The sequence below is a fragment of the Daphnia carinata genome, chromosome 3 (assembly GCF_022539665.2).
Source record: "Daphnia carinata strain CSIRO-1 chromosome 3, CSIRO_AGI_Dcar_HiC_V3, whole genome shotgun sequence".
In the NCBI taxonomy this organism is placed as follows: domain Eukaryota; kingdom Metazoa; phylum Arthropoda; class Branchiopoda; order Diplostraca; family Daphniidae; genus Daphnia; species Daphnia carinata.
Window position 1 is genome coordinate 2,069,593 of NC_081333.1, and position 15,485 is coordinate 2,085,077.

Genomic DNA, 15,485 nt, shown 5'->3' on the forward strand with positions numbered 1-15,485 from the left:
TGAAGGAGCAGTAAAGTAGCATCTTTCTTTTTTTTTTTTTTTTTTCTTTTACGTCTGTGTGCTGTTCTTTTTTTTTTTTTTTTTTTTTTTTTTTTGGAGTGAAAAATGAGAAACATATCACGTCGTTTGATGGGATTATTACGAATGCATCGTAATCTCGGTATACGCGTAAGAGAACCCACCTGTTGAGACGTTTGCAGACCGGTCGATGCGGCAAGGCCACAGGCGAAATGTGATGGCAGGTAGAAATAAAAAAATGCTAAAAGGAAAGTCAAGTAAGATCGAGGATTTATTTCAAACAAAAACAAATTGAATGAATAATATCTATGCATAAAAAAAAAAAAAAAAAAAATACAACAAAAAAACAAACGCAGAACAAGAAATATGAGGGACAGAAAGAAAAAAGCAGCTTTGACAACTACCTAATAGAGAATGCGAGTATATGTAGCAATCATCTTCTCCGATTGGTGTTGCTTCATCGGCGTCAACCAGTTTCTTTCTCTTTTTTTTGTTTTTTTTTGTCCCTTCTCCTTCATCATTTTCTTCGTCTGCTCTTCACGTTTGTTACACGGCTGCCCATTATGTTTTGTCGGTTTACCGTTTTCTCCGAAGCGCATCCCGTCGACTTGCCGTTGATGAAAATCACGGCCATGTTTGAAGCTCTGCGGCTGCAACAGGCGTTATAGAAAAAGGCAGCCATTTTTTTCTTTTTTTCTTTTTTCAACTTAAAAAAAAAAACAAAACAACAAAAGTAAAAGAAGAAATTTTTTTTTCTTCGTTTTGTCGGAGTTTGATCTACTCCGTCGAACTCAGCAGGGGTTTGTTGTGGGTTGGCTTCTCTCTCTCTCTCTCTCGTAGGCTCGTCACGTACACGACAGGCTGGATGGCACTTGTCCCTCTGAAGATATGTATCTCTTTGACGTGGTCTATAGCGATTGAAAAGAGAGAATACCAAACAAACGGGACACAAATCTCTCCCTAAAAAGAAAAAAGAAAAAAAAGGACGGAATTAAAAATGGACATACGGTAGAGTCACGTTGGTCGATTAGCGTTGCCACTTTTTGGCAAACGCGCGGCGGCTGTCCGTCAACAAGAAAACGAAATAGGACTGGAACTTTAATTTCCAACTTGGGTCGTTATTGTCCCGATGCTTCGTCATATATCAATTTTTTTTTTTTTTTTTTGAAAACTAAATTTCTTCTCTAAATCTTTCGTTTTTAATGATTCTCGATTATTGCTATGATTCAAAAAAGAAAAAAAAAGGAGGAAGAAATATATATATATATATACAGTATATAAATAGACATCAGAACGAAATTCCTTAACCAAAAACCTCCGTATTTGGAATTTCTCCAAACGTTTTCAATTACCCAATCGAAACTGTGTTGTGTAAGAAAACGTTTTCTCCCAGTCGCTTTTTTTTTTTTTTTTCTTTTGTCTTGTCTATATAATCGAAGGCGAAACATCGAACGGAGCCAAAGAAAAAGAAAAAGAAAAAAAAAATGTGTAATTTCCAAAAAGATAAATAAATAACAATAACGTTATAATCCAATGCCACCCTTTCCACCCGAATATGGACACTGATTCAACCATTCGCATTCGTACGTAATTGGCTGACGCGACGTGAATCAATGCAACTATTCAGATTGCGTTATTCTCTTTCGTTTTCTTATTCCCATTTTTTTTTTTTTTCGAACGTTCGATCGTTCTCCAAATGGAGTTTTGAACGAACGCACTCGACTTTAGATGAGTTCGTGTTAGAACTGACGCTAATCGAAGAGCGCTCGTAAAACATTCGATATTCAATGAACGGGACTTGTGGGCCCTCCATCCAATCTGTCAGTTGATTTGAATACAATTTTAGTACACACAGACGTTACGTACGATATAGTAAAAAACATCTCGGTAATGTTAAAAGGCAAAAAAAAAAAACAAAAAAAAAAAAACACGTATCAATTACACGCGCCGATGCTTTACGTGCACGTGCACAAACCGAGGACCAACAATAAGGACGTGAATGACGGGACGATGGGATGGTTGAACGTCTTGCCACTTGGTGATGCAAAGTCGCTTGCGGGATGGGCGCGGATCGTGTGAAGATTTCCGCCGATTTACAATTTGATTACAAATGCTGATTATTTACAATGCGACGGTGTGTGTGTGTGTGTGTGTTAGATGTAAGGGCATTATCGATTCTATCTCGTTGTTTATGCGTTTTCTCTTTGACCCCTTTTTTCTTTTTCTCTGCGCGAGGTCAGGTCATGTCGGGTCGGGAGTGGTGCACGCTGGAGGAGTGGCTCCAGTGCCGACGCCCGCTGTGCCCGCTCGTGGTACGCCACGATGGCCGCGTAGAGTATCCATCGTCCGACTCGACGATGCCCATGTCTGTCAACAACAACAACAACAACCGGCCAAGTGTCGGCCAATCGGCCGAACCGCCGGCCGGAATTCGAGTCTGTTTCGCCAGCCGTCGCATCGGCGGGTCTTTTCTCGACGACGGCACGTCACAGGTAGACATTCTTTATCCAAAATAAATACACTTTAAGAAAACAAGATTCCAAACGAGTGAAAATATTATTCATCACAAACACTTCATCTGTTTGGTTTTTTATTTATTTATTTTTTTTTTATGTTTCTTCTTTTACCTCTTTTCCATATTTCTTTATGCATGTTCTGCTTTAGAGTCTTTGACCGACGTTTGTTTATTCAACTCATCTTCGAAATGGGTTGACCTTCTATTCTCGCACGTGCTAGTTTACACCGTCAGTTTGCAGTTGCGTTTACGGTTCGGTTTCGATGCAGGACGTCATGCAACAACAACGTGAAACAAGTGTTGCAAAAAGGACTAAACTCGGCGAGTTGTTGTGCAATACCCCAATGCCAAATGACTTTGTTTCTTTACGAAAAATCTCACGATTCGTTCGCATTATTCTTTCAGGGCGGGTTTAGGAAATAAAAAATGCATTTAAAAAAATTTAAATGACTTTCAAAAAAAAAAAAAAAAAAAAAAAAAAAAGGAGGGGGGTAAGAAAGTTAAAAAAAAAAAAAAAACGGATCCCCCGTCATCAAGAAACAGCAAGGAGGAAGAACAATAACAGCATGTACGTTTGTTGCGTGTATAGCCGAGTCGTACAACAATCATTTTTATTCATGAAAAACTTAAACAAAAAAAAAAACAAACAAAAAAACAAATAAAAAAAAAAAAAGCTGAACGAGACACGAAACTGTTGGACGGCCCGGTGCGAGATTTCCCATTGAAATTCAGTAGCCCAGCCTGAAGAGTCTTTCTTGTGTTCTTTTGGGTTGCGTATAGTCTTGTTCTTAAATCACCGAACGAAAAACAAGAAAACAAAAACAAAAACAAAAACAAAAACAAAAAGCAATCAAAAGTAGAAGCACAGATGGGGGGGGGGGGGAGGGAGGTTGAAAGGGGGCGGATGATTCAATGGTTGTCTATACCTGCGTTTTTTTTTTTTTTTTTTTTTTTGATGCTAAAAAGAGAAGAAAAAAAAAAAGAGAGCTGGAACTTGTCTCAATTTCCATGGGCACGCGGAACACGACCGTTTCGCGCATATCATCGCAACTGTTCGCTCTTTTTTTTTTTTTATTCTTTATTTTTTTAATGCATTCGGCACGGTACAGCGACCCAAACATTTCTCTCCCCCCTCCGGATTCCCGAAATGTTTAAAAATACAGCAATAATAGCAAAAAAGAAAAAAAAAAATGTTGGCCTGCAGTCGGCATTGCGTGTCTTGTTTATTATTCCTTTAAGTTCTTGTTGTTGCTTCTCTCTCTCTCTCTCTCTCTCTCTCTGATTGTTGTGCGCAGCTTCTTCAATGTTTCGATTCACATGTTTTTTTTTTTGTTGTTTTTTTTTGTTTTTGTTTTTTTTTTTTTCACTTTGTTTCCATTTTGCTGTTGGGACTTGCGCGTCCGTCTGGGAAGGAGTGCGCAGCATTTAGCAGCCATCCCGAGTTGCTATCCCTCTTGCCTTATGTGGAATCGCTGGAAGACAACGAGGCCATCACGGCCAGCGGACTCTGCACCTACTCCATTATTCATGACCTGAAAAACAAAGCCGTCTTTGATGCAACAGCCGGCCAACAAACAACAACTGCCAACGCCGCCACCAAGACGGCGTTGACGACAACATCGGCGGCGACGACGTCTCCGATATCGAGCTCATCACTCCCACAGGTGGCTTTCACATTCTTTATTTTTTTTTTTCTTTTTGCTCTTTCGCCGGGGGGGTTAAAGCATGGACGTCGTCTTCTTTTACAAAAACTTCCATTCGTCTTATCGGGTGGAGTCGACACGTATCTCCTTTAGAGCCGGTCCCGGCAACGGGAAAAAAAAAAAAAAAAAAAAAAAAAACGACGTATGTTTTGTTTCCATATGCGTCGTTTGGAATGCCGTATTCATATTAGATAGAGAAACCAAACACGCCATCTCTGATGGTGCCCGTCCTTCTCGACGTGCTCAAGGAGGAGGGGGCATTCCAGCACGACCCCCACATCTCTTTCAGGTCCAACACAGCCAGATGGTATTCACTCGACTGCAGGGGCCGTATAGGACGTAAGTCTAAGGGAGGACAGCATAAAACGAAGAGGCTCACTGTTACACACACATAAGATATCAAAACTAAGCTGATGGATGTTACGACCATACGTCATTCAACTTGAATGTCCGATGTCTTCCATGTTTTCGGTTGACATTGATCGACATTCTTTCGATCGATTGCAAACGACCTTGTCGAAACTCGAACAAAACAATGTCCGCCATAGCTGCGAACTTTTTTTCTCCAAGGGCCGTGCGGTCCGTTGGTGGAGGGAGAAGCCAACTGGCGGTCCGAACAATCGTAAATCACGCTGAAAACGTGAAGGGGATAGATGAAAAAAAAAAAAGCGACGTCGGCAGCGTCGTTTACAGAGGAATTTGCGTCATTCTTGATTTAAGAAAAAGAAGAGTTCCATACGTTAAGGAACGCCTCTTTGATCAGTGAAGCGTCTTTCTCCTTTTGAACGCCCGTTTGCGGCATCGACCCGATAAAAAGGAAGGAGAAAAACTTTGGAAATGAAAAGGAATCAACAGAGAGAAAACAAGACGCAGACAGACGCACAAAAAAAAAAACAAAAAAAACAGTTCCGCCCCTTATAAGGCGTTGTAGTGAACTGGACAGTCGCACGGCAACATGCCTCCGGATTCCCGTTTTTTTTTTTCTTTCTTTATGCAACATGATGAATCCGCTTCTTCACTGTTCTCTTTCTATTTTTATTTTTTTTTTTAAGGGGAAAAAAAAAAATCTACTGACAATATAAAGATAAACGCCTTTTGATGTCCAGGATGTACACAGTTACACTAGTGAATGCGTCCTTTGTCTATGATATGGACGTATACAAATTTTCGTACCTTATGTGGAAGGTATACGTACTCGCTTTTTACACTGCCGATAGAATTAGCAGCCTCATCTCGGATGTACTGGTTCGCTTAGGCCCCCCCCCCCCCTCCCCCCCAGCTATCCCCCTAAATGCGGATTTCATTTGATTGGAATGACATGTTTGTTTGTTGTTGTTTTGTTTTATTTCGACATCAAAGGTGACGCAAGCGCAGACTGCTATGTGTCTGATTGACGCGGAAGATTACAGCGACTTACCCATACGTCAGTACGAGGAAGACAACGTCCTCCGCGAGCTTAACAAGGCCTATTTGGGATTTCGCCAACATTATCCGGACGCGGCGAGGGCCGAACAGCCGCAACCGAAGGAGCAGCCGCAATTAGAGCAGCGTCTGCCCATCGCCGGTGCTTCCAGGGACTTGTCGCCCAGCAGTCGCAGTAGACAGGCCAGCACGATCACCGGTAAGTCCCAACTTGTCGTTTTCTTTGTCTTCTTTCTTAACGATGTGTGTTATTGATTTTTTGATTGGGGCCGCCGTGCAGATCACACGATGAGTCAAGATTGGGCGGACTTAACCCGCAGCACGACGTTAGTGGCCTCGTCAGGCGATCCTTCATCCCCTCGGCCGAGCATTTGCCCGTCGATGGCCAGTCAAGATCAATCTCACGTGGCGGCCGATGAGACGGATCATCGCGGACGTTCGGCTCACAACCCGACGATGCTCTACGGCGGCGGTCGCAACGTGCCGCTGACGCTGGCCAAAGCCACTGTTGTCAAGCAGATCATGACCCGCGTCAAAGACGCTGGATTATCTGAGCTGCCGTCGTCGTGCGTCTTGCCTAAGAAAGCCGGCTCCATTTACGCTAGTTGCCATTCGCAAGACGAAGACCTCAACAGCTCGATGGAGGAGTTCCGCAGCGCCAACACCAGCCTGGACGAAGATGAGGTACCATCGCGAGCAGCAGCAGCCGCCGTCAATCGAATGCAACGCCACCGCAACTCGACCGACCGGAATGGCAACGATCAGCTGAACAAGTCGAGAGGTTCCAGCACCGAATCCGACAGCAGTGCGGAGTGAGTAACTTGTCCACACACAAAATGAAAATCCACTAGAAGATTATTCTAAATGAAAAAAAAAAAAAAAAAAACGATTGTTGAGTGAAGGAATCGGCGGCCGGAATCGCGTGGTTTCGCTCTAGACAGCCAACACGAAGAAGATTCGTTTAGCGGCGACGGCCTGGAACGCGAGAAACGCTGGCTGGATCACTTCCGCGAGCGGAGAGGCCCGCGCAGCACTCGCAGTGGCAATCTCAAAGATTCGTCTTCCTCCTCCAAGGATTCTTCCCGCTACAGTTTCAGCACCGAATTCAGTTCCGGTAAATGTTACATTCCCATTGTTCTTTTCGAGATCTATACACCAAAAACTGGAACGTGCAATGTCTTCTTTTTGAAGAACTGGATGAGCTCTACGATCAGTTTAGCCACTGGCTGGACGATCCCAACGGCGGCGAATCGCTGCAGCAAAACGGCCGCAATGCGGCAGTGTTCCGCTTCGCCCACGGATTATTAAAGCGGGCATTGAGCGACTCGTTCGCCAGCGTAGCGCTCAGCATCGAAAACCTATCCGCCCACCCGGAGACGCTGATGAAAGACATCAAACTGGCGGCATCGAGCGAGGGTCGGCGCGGATCGAACAAGCGCTCGTGGAGCTTGAACGAACACGTCGGAGACGAGCGATTGGCCCTGCAGTTGGCCAAGGAGATGGTGGAACGAGAAACGCTGATGGAGGAACAAGTTCTACCGATGCCGGACATTGTTCCCCTACTACCGGTGGACGCCATCGAGGAGGAAGCGGCGCTGGACGAGCCGGAAGAGCCGAAAAAAACGACGGCCATGAAGAAGAAGAGCAACAGCAAATCGAGAATGGCGTGTCAGTTGGTGAGTATCGTGCTGGAACAGAGGCTGGCCGAAGTAGAGCTAGAGTTGCAGGTGCCCGGTCCGTCACGTTTACGCAGTGCGCATCATCACGCCGTTAGGCCGTCACTAATAAACACCCGTTGCCCTGGCGGTTGCCCGAAGGCACCGCTGCGTACCCAAGAATCCGTCGCCTGGGAATACCATCAAAATCCGTCCTGCTCCTTCAACATCCGACTCGATCGGACCGTAGCCACCCGGCCGGCCGCCAAATGCCGCCTCGCTGCCATACTCGGCCACTCGGCGCCCGTTCCTACACCTACCCCTCTCACCACTACTCCTGCCACTCCTCGTCCTTCTTTCACTAACCAATCACCTATTGGCAGCGCTGCGAAGGTAAGACGCCGAGCGCCACCAACAACAAATGATCCAACCCCGTCCATCCCAATCCCGTCCGCTGCGGTGTGGCTTCATTTGATACGCGTATTCCCTTTTTGTTTTTTTGTTTCGAAAATTCCTCGCACGTCAATCAAAGCCCGAAGCCCAAAAACATTTCGCGGCTGATTTGCATGTCCCGTTTCGTTTGGTTTTTCAGCACGCATTCATTATTTCTAACTCCATTTATCGATTATTATTTTTTTTTTTTTTTTTCTCTTTTTTTTTATTTGACAGTTTTTTTTTTCTTTTGCTTTTCGTGATCGAGCTTATTATCAGTTCAGAATTCTCCTCACCCCAGTCCCCTGTCAGCGTTCAACGCCTAGTTTGATTTGAGGACACTCCCCTTATAGTGCAGTTACGTAAACGCACGCCCAATCAGCTAGATCGCAGCCGATTTCTCTCTGTCCCTTTTTTTTTTTTTTTTTTTTTTTCAATAGCGAAAAGAAAAACAAAAACAAATTCCAAATATCAAAGACGGGAAAAAAAAAAAGAATCTCCTTTCTCGCCCATCTGCAAGAAATCAGGGTGGGAAAAAAAAAGGGGAACAGACCGTGTCGAAGAAAAAAAAAAAAAAAAAAAAAAGCTCGGCGTGATTTTGGGTGTTGGCGCGTTTAGCGCAACGAACCACAAATCGTTTCGCATCGGTCGTTTCTTTTCAGCGTGGCAACACCAAAAAAAAAAAAAAAAAAAAAAAAAAAAAAAAGAAAAGGGAAAACCAGAAAGAAAAAAGAAACAAAATAAATCAATAAAAAATAGAAATCCGAACATGAAAAATATGCAATTTCGATCATTCTATGTTACATGTGTGTGTAGAACTCGCAGCATTCAGTGGAGAGAGTGGTGTTACTGGATCGGATGTCACCAGTGGAGAGCGAAGTCGGCACGGAACTGCTCCTTCACGGGGTCGGACGATGCTGCGAGGCCATCAGCGAGTCGAACCGTTCCAGTAACGCCGGCGAGGATTCTGAATCGCAGACGCCGACGCCGATGAACCCGACGCCGCCCAGAACTCGTCGCGGCTCGTGGTTTTTCAAAAAATCGCGCGAACAGCGTCACCATCCCAGCATCAAGCATCAGAGGGCTCGTTCCAACAGTGTGCCGACCGTCATGGAACTGTCGCAGTTGAGCCTCTGGCAACAGCAAATGGCCGAGCAGCTGAAACAGAGTCTCATTCCGGACATCATCGTCTCCGACGAGAACACGGAAGACGACGAGTGTTTCAGCAGCCAGCAGAGCCAGAGACGCCATCGCAGCTACGACGACCAATTGCAGAATTTCGCCCAGTCTAGTGAGTCTTTGCTTAGCGACGATGTGGTGGAGGGATTCAGCTGGACCATGGCAGAGACGATCATCGAGGACATCATGAAAGAGATTGGGTCGAAGCAGACGCAACTCTCTTTGCCCACTCGTCACAACCCCAGCGGAGGAGTAGGCAAAATAGGCCTTCACAATCCCCTTAAAATGACCAACAAATTGCCTGGAAAGAGCATCTTGAAGATATCTAGCAACGATTCACTGCATCGGAGTCATAGCGGATCGCTGGAACAACCGCAGGAGAATGTCGAACGGCCGACTTTCGCCATTCACAAGACCATCGCTGAGCATATGGCTGAACAGCAGCATCAAAATGCGCCGATGTCGTGGTCGCATCGTAGCACATCGATGCCCAGTCTGAGGGCCATTGACGAACTCGAATCTCTCAATACATCCAGCATCCTTGATGAGAGCGAGGCCATTCAAGTGAGTGTCTCCGGCTTCTGGTGATTGACTCAAATGACGAAGCGCTTCCTGGAAAAATCAGCTGCCTCTTTGGAACTCTTTCTTTTTAAAAAAAAAAAAAAAAAAAAAAAAAAAAAACGGGGGAAATGGTTGATGGACTCTATTTATACTTTCTCCTTTGCCTCCGCTTTGCTTTTTTCCTGCTTTCACTCGCTTTCTGTGATTGCATGATTGGCTGGGCATGCTTCGGTTATCTTTGTTTTCTCTTTGTGGCATTCCGTTTTTTTAACGCTTTCATACGCACCACATGTCAGTTTGTTTTTCTTTCTCTCTCTTTTTTTTTTTTTTCGCTTGGGATTGATAATGTCGTGTGATCTATAAGACAACAACATTTGAATTGATTTCGTTATCTTGCGTTCCGTAGATGACAAACGGCAATCAAAGGGATGATGAGAAACAATTTGGGCAAGTGAATGGTGGCTTACTGCCCATCATTACCGGTAACTGGGGCTGCGGCTCATCCGGCGGCGGAGACGCTCAGCTCAAATCCATGCTCCAGTGGATGGCGGCGTCGCGCTCTGGCGCACCTTGTCTCGTTTATTACACGGCTGGAGCCAGTTCCGTCGTCAAGGTAAAAAACAAGCTCAACAAAAACAACAACAAAAGTGAAACAAAAGAAAATGAATTTAATCTTCACGGTCTCATTCTTTCAGCTGGATATCGTCTGTCGTGTGATTATGGATCGGCAGTGGACCGTCGGTGATTTAGCCGGTGCCCTGCTGCGCTACTGCCGCGCCCGTCTCGATCCCCGTCGGCTGGACTTGATCAGCCGACTGGAAACGCACTACCAGGCTGTCATAGCCGGCTCATCGGCAGTGGATGCCGCAGACGAACGGCAAATCAGTCTTTCAACTTGTTCGGAATGTCCCGGACCGCATTCGGGAACAGAACGACTTCTTTTTGATGAGCTTCTTGGTCAATATCCCCTCAAACAAACCGAACTGTGACATATCTATATACAACAATTCAATTCTAAATTGATCGTCTAGACGCTTGATTATTACAGTGTGAGGAGATGCATTTCAAAGTCATCAACGGGCCATTATAGACCGATATGTCCGCAAAAAACGATATGTCCCACCACGGATATACTATATATCTTTTTGTCATTTCTAAACGCAACTTCTTTAGGAGGATGAATTCATGTTTATTTTTTTTTTTTTTTTTCTTTTTGTTTCATGGAGAACCCATTTTTCTTTTTTTTTCTTTTTTTTTTTTGTTTATTTGGTTTTTAATTTCAAAACTTTAGATGACGAAAAAAAGAAAACAAAAAAAAAAAAAAAAACAAGAAAACTTTGTCGCATCTTGGAAGTAACTGGTTCAACCAGTCCAGTGAGGCTGCTTCACACACGTGAATATTATAAATAGATTGGTTAAACGAAAATACAGTTATTGTCGAAATAAAAAAAAAAACTGTGAGACTTGGCCTTGTAACGTTATCAATGTAGTCTACCAGTAGAGATGCGATTGAATCTATGATAGCTTGCAGACACACAATTATGACAAATCTGGGGTGACTATTGAAACAATTCGTTGGAGCAAGAAACTAAAACTCTGTTAACAATGTTGCTGTGGATCTTTGAGATTCGATTTTCACGTCTTGCGGAATAGCCACGTCATTGCCAATACAGATCAACGTGTGCGACAAACCAACGAAAGGCCCAATGAATCAAATGTTGGGGAAAAGAAGGACCTTATAGAAATACGTTCTTGGCACACGCGTCGTCCTCATAAGTCATTTTCAAAGTAGAGTCCTTATAAGAAAACAAATAATTCATGGTGAACAAATTTGTCTAACTGATACAGTTTCATCTTACCTTTAGGATAGAAGTATAAACGTTTTTTTTTTTTTTTTTTGTATTACAGGTCGTCGAACGAATGAAATGAAGTTTCTAGAAGGTCGTCATTTAAATGAATCGCAAGAAACTCGTCCAACGTAACCTGTTTTCGCGTTGTAGATGATAACGAATAGATTGCATATCTCTTGCAACACGACCCCAAGGCTACTATAGCTATGGAAATCCAATTATTGTTACCTGACCGTCTTGATTTAAATCCCAACGTCGGAAGACTTTGTCCACCCAAAGTTTGACTTGACGTAGTTTTCTTTCTTTTTCGCTTTCGATGAATATTTCGTCCTTGCCCGATTTCTTCGTTTCATGAAAAATTCGTTTTTCAGGTGTTCCAGCAAGGTCGTGCGTTGCACAGCATAGACTGCATAAAAACCAAGGATTAAACGTCGCCAATTTCCATTGATTGAGTTGATTGACTCACGTTAGGAGTTCCGAATACTGAATCGCTCCGTCACTACATCGTTCATATAGAAAAACGTGGTGCGTTAATGTCAATATTTTATATCTATAATGAATTTGCGTAAAGAATTAATTACGTACCCGTCGAGGTCGTACAACCGGAATATCCATTTCAAACGATCAAGATGGGTCCTGTTGTCCAAAAAAAAAAGTTGCATAACTAATTTAGATTTACATTTGAGTTCAGTTAGCGAATTAAAGGAAACAAGTATTTCGTTTAATTTACTGAATAGTTTATCATTACCCTTTACTGATGGTCGATAAGAACACGAGCAGTTGCTGCAAACGATACAACATTTTTACAGACGTGTTAGTCAAATTGAATCGAATAATTAACTGATCGACTAAAATTAAATTTGAGCCCTCACCGTGAAAGTTATCTTGCCGTTGCCTTGCGTGTCTAAGGTTCGGAAAACATGTTTCACGTACAATCCTACGTCTGACATTTAAGACATTGTATAAGAAGAAACATTAAAATAGTTCAACCGTGAACACCATGCGCATTGAATTTTGGAATTTCGTCCTTTTCATGTGATTGCTTCTCTCTACGGACTCTACTATAAAAGCCACGCTAGTTACAGTTGATTGATTCTGGTATATAGTAAGTAATTGATTCTGGAAACAATCGCTTGTTTCACGAGATCCGTGCAACGATCCCGCGGAAAACAGCAACGTATAATGCACTTCTCTGGAAAATGTCAATAGCTTATTGTTACGTTCTTTTGTTGTTCATTTTTTAAATTACTTGTGTCACAGAAAAAAAGACCAATGAATCCATCTAATTAAAGGGAAGTGATTTGAACTTTTCATGAAAAACTGACTCTAGGATCTTGCGAAACTTTTAATTATATGACACATTTCAGTGTTAATGATTTGTGATACGTTTGAAGTAATAGGTATTACTTCCGTTGGGGAAAAGGCGGTGATAAGCGTCTCGCATCGTTTCTTCGGTGATAACTCCGAGCGGGCATTCCTAAACATTTATTCAGAAAGAAAGGCATTTGTTAAAAACGAACTACGCCCGCTTATGATTTTTTTTTTTTTTTTTTAAAGAACGCTGGCACTACAGGATTCCCGGACACCTGGAAGTTCTACATCATGTTTACATATAGCGTTCAAAGGATATACATAGAAACACGCGTCGGGTTAAGTCAAGTTTAGTCCCAAGTCTAGTAACACACAATGTAAAACCCAAAAGGGAGTTTGTCTGCTTCAATTAATGAAAGATGTTTGATTTCAGAGACCTGACCTTTGCCAAGAAACTTGCTGTGACGATATCGATTGATCGACAGTTTGGACGCACTTTCCGGCCATTCTCTTTCATATATATCGGTCCCCCCCCCCCCTCACTTCCCTCTGCTTCCTTCTTTAGGTCCTTTTGTTGTATTTGGCAAAAGCCATCATACCCGTGGCGCGGTTCCATCCCATTATCGTTTTCCTCGTTCTACGATTTTATGGGAATAATCTTCTACACCCCCGTATAAAAACTTGTCCCGTTTTTTTTTTCCCTTCATAAATGTATGTACAAAGTCGTGTAAAGCGTCCATCAACTTAAACTGATCTATCAATAAAGGGAAAATGCACAAAATAAGGTTGCGGCATCATACAGCCGAGACAGCGCCATTACTAAATCCGACTTGCTCTTGAAGCGTAAACAGCACCACTGGCGACACAAATTTTTTGATATTATTTCTATGGAGCTGGGAAAGGGGAAAAACAGCACTACTTTGCCAGTCCGTTCGGTGCGTCCTACGTTGAAGCCCCCCCCCCCCCCCCGGATATTCCAGTCACGTCGTTACGTTCATCTTCAAGTCGAAAACCCAATCTTTTTTTAGGGTTGTTGATTCAATAAGGAAAATTGATTTCCTTTGCTGTACCCATTTCCTCGGGGTGTACAAATGAAGAAAGTTATTGTTCCGCGAGGAATTAGTTGGTGCGACATTTCGTTTCCACTTGCGTCAATGCGAATTCTTGGTCCTTTTTTTTTCGTGTTCGTCGTTAACAGGTAAGCCAAGCGATGACGCTCGTGTTTGCGAAACACAACACATTATTTCCCATTTTTTCAAGCTGCTCTTCAAATGAGATCACCTTTATTTATGGCAAATAAACCATTCGATAACTTACTTCGTCTATAACACGCGTAATGACTCTTATAACTTTTTTTTTTTCTTTATTCAGCCTGTTTTATTCACAATTTCGTTACCGCATCGAGGCAGTTCTCCTTTGATGTCTCGAAATTGACTACGGAGGGCGGCGATAAAGGCTTGATCCCATTAAAGGGCGAAGGGACATGAACCTTAGTTCGAATTGAAAAAATGCCAACGTCTTATATTGCCAAGATTTGCTAATGGTTATAGGAAACAACCGCTATATCTATAGACCGTATAAAACAGAAAACGTCATAGACTTTATGTCTATATAGGAAACGAACTTAACCGTTACACTTTTGATTGCTTTTACTTTTATTTCATTTGTGACGTAAGTGAATTATCAACTCGAACGCCACCCCGTCTCTCTTTCGCTCGTGTGTCTTAAGTACTTTAATGCTAATTTTAAGCTAAGAGCAGATTCACTTTACAAGCCGTTCAAGTGCTAGCGCTTATCGGTAAACATACAAAAAGTATCCAAATGCAAGTTTTTTTTACCTGTTTCAGTGTCCGATAGAATTGGCGCACTTCCTTGCGAGTGAAACTAGTACGATGACATATTTCGTCCAAACTAAGACGCAATCGAACTTGTTTTTCTTCTTGGCCATTGCCCGTTTTTGCTCCGTTTGCTTTGCAGAGATCGACATCCGTGAAATCAAGTATACTTGCTTGATCGCAGCTACCGCTGTCACTGAAGCTGCCAGGCATCGAGTATTTTTATGTCTGTATATTTTGATCAACAAACCTATAAACGAAACAAGGTTGAGAGTATTTATACAAGCCTTTAATGTACGGGTTTCATTTGCTCTATATTTACGTGAACACCTAATTCAACTATAGAACTAACCCAATTTTTTTGGATGTTAAAGCCGATGGAGAGATTATCAATACTCTGCTGTCACCGAGTGCGTAAAAGAAACTACTGAACACCGATCGGAAGGGAAGCAAACTTTCTCTATAAGAATGCTTTAACCAAGGTCGTTTGTCAAGAGCGGCTTTGCATCGGCGCGCGCCGCATCCTAAACTTCGCTAAAAGCAAGCAAGAAGCACCGACGTTAGGCAACGGTTTCTCCCATCCTTCCTTCGTTAAGTGTTTTTATAGTTGATTTTCGATAATACGCTTTGTTGCAGCTGCTGGTGTTCTATATACATCTGGGACATATCACGGGGCATCCGGCTTTCTCCAAAACAAAGAGCTTTGGCACCTAAAAATATAATACCCTGAAATTAAGTGAGATTAAGGCTAATGAAATCCAACAGGATTTATGGTACACATTGTATTGTTTTTTTAATCACTGTTTGCTCCTTTTGAATTCTATTGCTTTTGGGCAATTCAGCCGTTATTGACAAGTTTTTTCTTATTCCTATTTCATCTACTTTGTTATTCTGTTGCTTCCGATCATACTTATAGATTCTCATACGCACTCATTTTCATAAATTCTTGATAGGCTGATGGCACGCAGGTAGTATTAATATAATTTTTCAAGTAACTGTTTCTA

General features: G+C 42.8%; 2 protein-coding genes across 4 annotated transcripts in view; one reads left to right on the forward strand and one right to left on the reverse strand.

Annotated features, from left to right (window-relative positions):
* LOC130693764 (uncharacterized) overlaps positions 1–10,933 on the forward strand; it is a 26,091-nt gene extending 15,158 nt beyond the window's left edge. The window contains exons 5-13 of one of the 3 annotated variants that reach the window (XM_059494679.1): positions 2,259–2,510; positions 3,946–4,197; positions 5,596–5,857; positions 5,939–6,470; positions 6,561–6,772; positions 6,850–7,334; positions 8,562–9,488; positions 9,892–10,098; positions 10,181–10,929. In XM_059494679.1, coding sequence (XP_059350662.1) covers positions 2,259–2,510; positions 3,946–4,197; positions 5,596–5,857; positions 5,939–6,470; positions 6,561–6,772; positions 6,850–7,334; positions 8,562–9,488; positions 9,892–10,098; positions 10,181–10,474 — 3,423 coding nt within the window. In that variant the 3' untranslated portion in view covers positions 10,475–10,929. Of the gene's footprint in view, positions 1–2,258; positions 2,511–3,945; positions 4,198–5,595; positions 5,858–5,938; positions 6,471–6,560; positions 6,773–6,849; positions 7,707–8,561; positions 9,489–9,891; positions 10,099–10,180 lie in introns of all 3 variants that reach the window. The other 2 variants (XM_059494681.1, XM_059494680.1) reach the window with 2 other exon arrangements.
* On the reverse strand, positions 10,831–14,896 carry LOC130693742 (neurocalcin-like). Its single transcript, XM_057516937.1, has 10 exons — positions 14,834–14,896; positions 14,485–14,731; positions 12,743–12,812; positions 12,208–12,278; positions 12,084–12,118; positions 11,921–11,971; positions 11,802–11,834; positions 11,564–11,741; positions 11,345–11,468; positions 10,831–11,281 (listed from the first exon to the last, which is right to left on the reverse strand). The coding sequence occupies exons 2-9, from the start codon at positions 14,692–14,694 to the stop codon at positions 11,388–11,390; spliced, it is 729 nt and encodes a 242-aa protein (XP_057372920.1). The 5' UTR covers positions 14,695–14,731; positions 14,834–14,896; the 3' UTR covers positions 10,831–11,281; positions 11,345–11,387.
* Positions 14,897–15,485: the final 589 nt, after the last annotated feature.

Coding starts and splice junctions, on each gene's coding strand:
- LOC130693742 (XM_057516937.1), bottom strand. CDS start 14,694: ATGCCTGGCAGCTTCAGTGACAGCGGTAGCTGCGATCAAGCAAGTATA. Junction 11,742..11,801: donor CAGTATTCGGAACTCCTAAC/GTGAGTCAATCA, acceptor GTTTTTATGCAG/TCTATGCTGTGCAACGCACG. Junction 11,469..11,563: donor ATTTAAATCAAGACGGTCAG/GTAACAATAATT, acceptor ACGCGAAAACAG/GTTACGTTGGACGAGTTTCT.